Source organism: Aplysia californica, unplaced genomic scaffold (genome assembly GCF_000002075.1).
Source record: "Aplysia californica isolate F4 #8 unplaced genomic scaffold, AplCal3.0 scaffold01196, whole genome shotgun sequence".
In the NCBI taxonomy this organism is placed as follows: domain Eukaryota; kingdom Metazoa; phylum Mollusca; class Gastropoda; order Aplysiida; family Aplysiidae; genus Aplysia; species Aplysia californica.
This window is the reverse complement of record NW_004798466.1, coordinates 929-3,602: the sequence shown is the minus strand read 5'-3', so window position 1 is coordinate 3,602 and position 2,674 is coordinate 929. Positions and strand designations below refer to the sequence as shown.

General features: G+C 46.2%; 1 protein-coding gene across 1 annotated transcript in view; it reads right to left on the bottom strand.

Annotated features, from left to right (window-relative positions):
- The window catches only part of LOC101864580 (fibrinogen C domain-containing protein 1), a gene marked incomplete in the record, with an annotated part of 8,795 nt that extends 6,341 nt beyond the window's left edge, over positions 1-2,454 (bottom strand). The window contains 2 exon segments of the mRNA XM_005112140.3: positions 164-874; positions 1,773-2,454. Coding sequence (XP_005112197.2) covers positions 164-814 — 651 coding nt within the window.
- Between the last annotated feature and the right edge of the window lie 220 nt (positions 2,455-2,674).

Below are 2,674 nucleotides of genomic sequence, written 5' to 3'. Positions count from 1 at the left end.
CCCCTCACCCCACACACAACCCGTCTGTGGTCACTAGAGTAGTCAATGACCCCCCTCCCAAAAAAAACAACCGTCTTTGGTCACTCTAGTGTGGTCAATCCCGGCCCCAAAAACCGTCTGTGGTCACTAGTGTGAAAGAGAACAAGGAAGGAGGGACTCTCACCTGCAGCTGGCTCTCCCACCTGCTGTCCACTCTGGTCTCGAGAGCGTTCAGTCTCGCCGTCAGATTGTGGAGCATGTGTCGCGTGTGTCGCAGACACTCTCTCCGGCTGTGCGCGGCAGATGTCGTGAAATTGTCCATGATAGTCTGTGTCTGAGAGCCAAGTCTCTGCAGGGACTCCGTGTTCTCCTCCACCACCTGGCTAAGGGCCTGTAGGGTGACGTTACTCTTCCTGGAAATGAAAATCGGCAGGCTCTTCTGCCAGCTGACGCTCATCTGGGAAGTCCAACCAATGACATCGCAGCGGTATTGGCCAATGGTATCGTTGGTTGCCACGGGCCAGGTAAGCCGGAGATAGCTGTTGGCTTTACTGGCCTCGGCGATCACGTCATCGTCACCTGTGGTCGTCACCCCCGTCCCGGCGCCCCCACGCTCCGCCGCTGTGGTCCAGCCAGTGACATCTTTCTTCAGTATCCTCACCATGATGACCTCGGAGATGTCCGACAGGTGCTGACTGCCCACGCATGCCAGGGAGACGTTCTTTGTCTTCCCAACTTCCACTTGGTCTGTCGACACTTTGAGAACCAGGGCGTCGACAGACAGTAGTAGCGCCGCTGCCAGAACCAGACAGCCAGACAGCAAGGCGGGGCGCATCGTGAGAAAGGAGTCGGCTGCTTTAGTCGCAAAGGTCTGTACTTGAATTTGTAGGAAAGTCTACAGGAGATGGTGAGAGGAAATATCCCTTAGCATTTCGTCAAGAAAACATTTATTGATCTGTACACTGAGCACGTTGTAAAACAGAAGAGCAAATATTCCATGATTCGGATTTGGACGCTTTTCTGTTCGTGATTTGCACACAATCTCAAAAACTAAGAGCGGATAAGAGGTTCAATTTTTTCCTACTCAAGTATGAAGGATATGAATTAAATTGATTAAAGTTGAAATGCATAATAAGCAAGACAAGGGTCTCCTAAACTTTCTCAGCACGGATGTGACGGTCGTGGTTTTACTGTCCTCGGTCTGAAACCAGAGCGGACCGATCACGCCCCTTTTCCTGAGCACTTTTAAAAGTAAAGTTTTGCGTTTTACGCGGTTGTGGTTGAAAATTTTTATTTCATATTATTTCTCAAACATGTCAACTGATTTTCATATTATGACAAATCTGGCGTCCCCCTGGTTGAAAGTTGCGGATTTCAAATTTGTATTTAAATTTGTATTTCAAAGTCTTCTTGAAATTGGTCTTGTTATCGGCCTTTCAATGGGTCCTTTTTGAAAGGACACCCTGCACGATACACGTCTGCCAATGGTTCAGCTAACTCATTATAATTATCATTATAGAAATGTCTTTTCTTTGCTTTTTTAAAAACTAACAATATTGTCAAAACATTGATGGTGCTGATGCCGTGAAAAGAACACAAGTGGTATTGGTGAAGAAGAAGAAGAAGAAGAAGAAGAAGAAGAAGAAGAAGAAGAAGAAGAAGAAGAAGAAGAAGAAGAAGAAGAAGAAGAAGAAGAAGGAGAAGGTGGAGGAGGAGGAGGAGGAGGAGGAGGAGGAGGAGGAATGCAGCTCTTCAGTCTGTACGTGTAAGATTTCTGTGAGGAAGTCACTCACCCTGCTGTAGCCTCACGCCCAGGTGCGGTACTTTGATGAATGCGCGCGGTTCAAAGTCTCAGCTCACCAACTCACAGTCAGAGAGGAAAGAGGAAAAAACGGCAGCTAAGCATGTATAGCGGGTGCCTCTAGAGATAGAGAACGCATGGTCTGGTCTCAGCTCATCAACACGTGCTTGTGTGTACTGGTCAACTGGAGTCCAGTCTTTTATAACGGATGTGCAAAGGACAAAAACAAAATAATTTATGAAATAGCTCGCAAAAGAAAAAAAAACCCTAGATAAAACAGAACTTTTCCCTGAGTTTCATTTACGTTGTAAATGATGCTACAGACTACATAAACACTCTTCAAGGCTAAATGATGAGCTGAGGAGATTGGGAGGGGGGAGGTGGAAGGGAGAAGAAACGGTTTCAGAGAAACAGGAAGCTCGTGAGAGAGACAGCACATAGAATAATCTTGACAGTTGCCCCCCTGGGGTGAGCGACTCGATGAAAGCTGTGGTGGTACAGTAAACAGATACGGGGCCAACTAGATCTAGGTAGGATTTTGATTAAACATGCCACTTTCCACGTAAACAAAGAGGGTCTGTTCGAGGAAGGACTTCAGCTTATATCTTTGTTTACGAAGCACATTTCTCAGATCCTCTCTTACTGGAATGAAGATTTTCGCAAGATTTACCATCAACAAGGCCAAACATCTCCGAGTTCACCAGGGAAAATGTGATAACATGTATCGTTGAGTAAGCAAGGCCCCCGTGCCCCCCCAAACAACAAACAAACAAACAAACAACAACAACAACAACAACAACAAAACCTTATGAGATTTACATATTAAATTCGCAAAGAGCTACACATACGTGGTTTGTGAGCCTGCCCAGCGAAGTGGAAAACACGATGTTTACT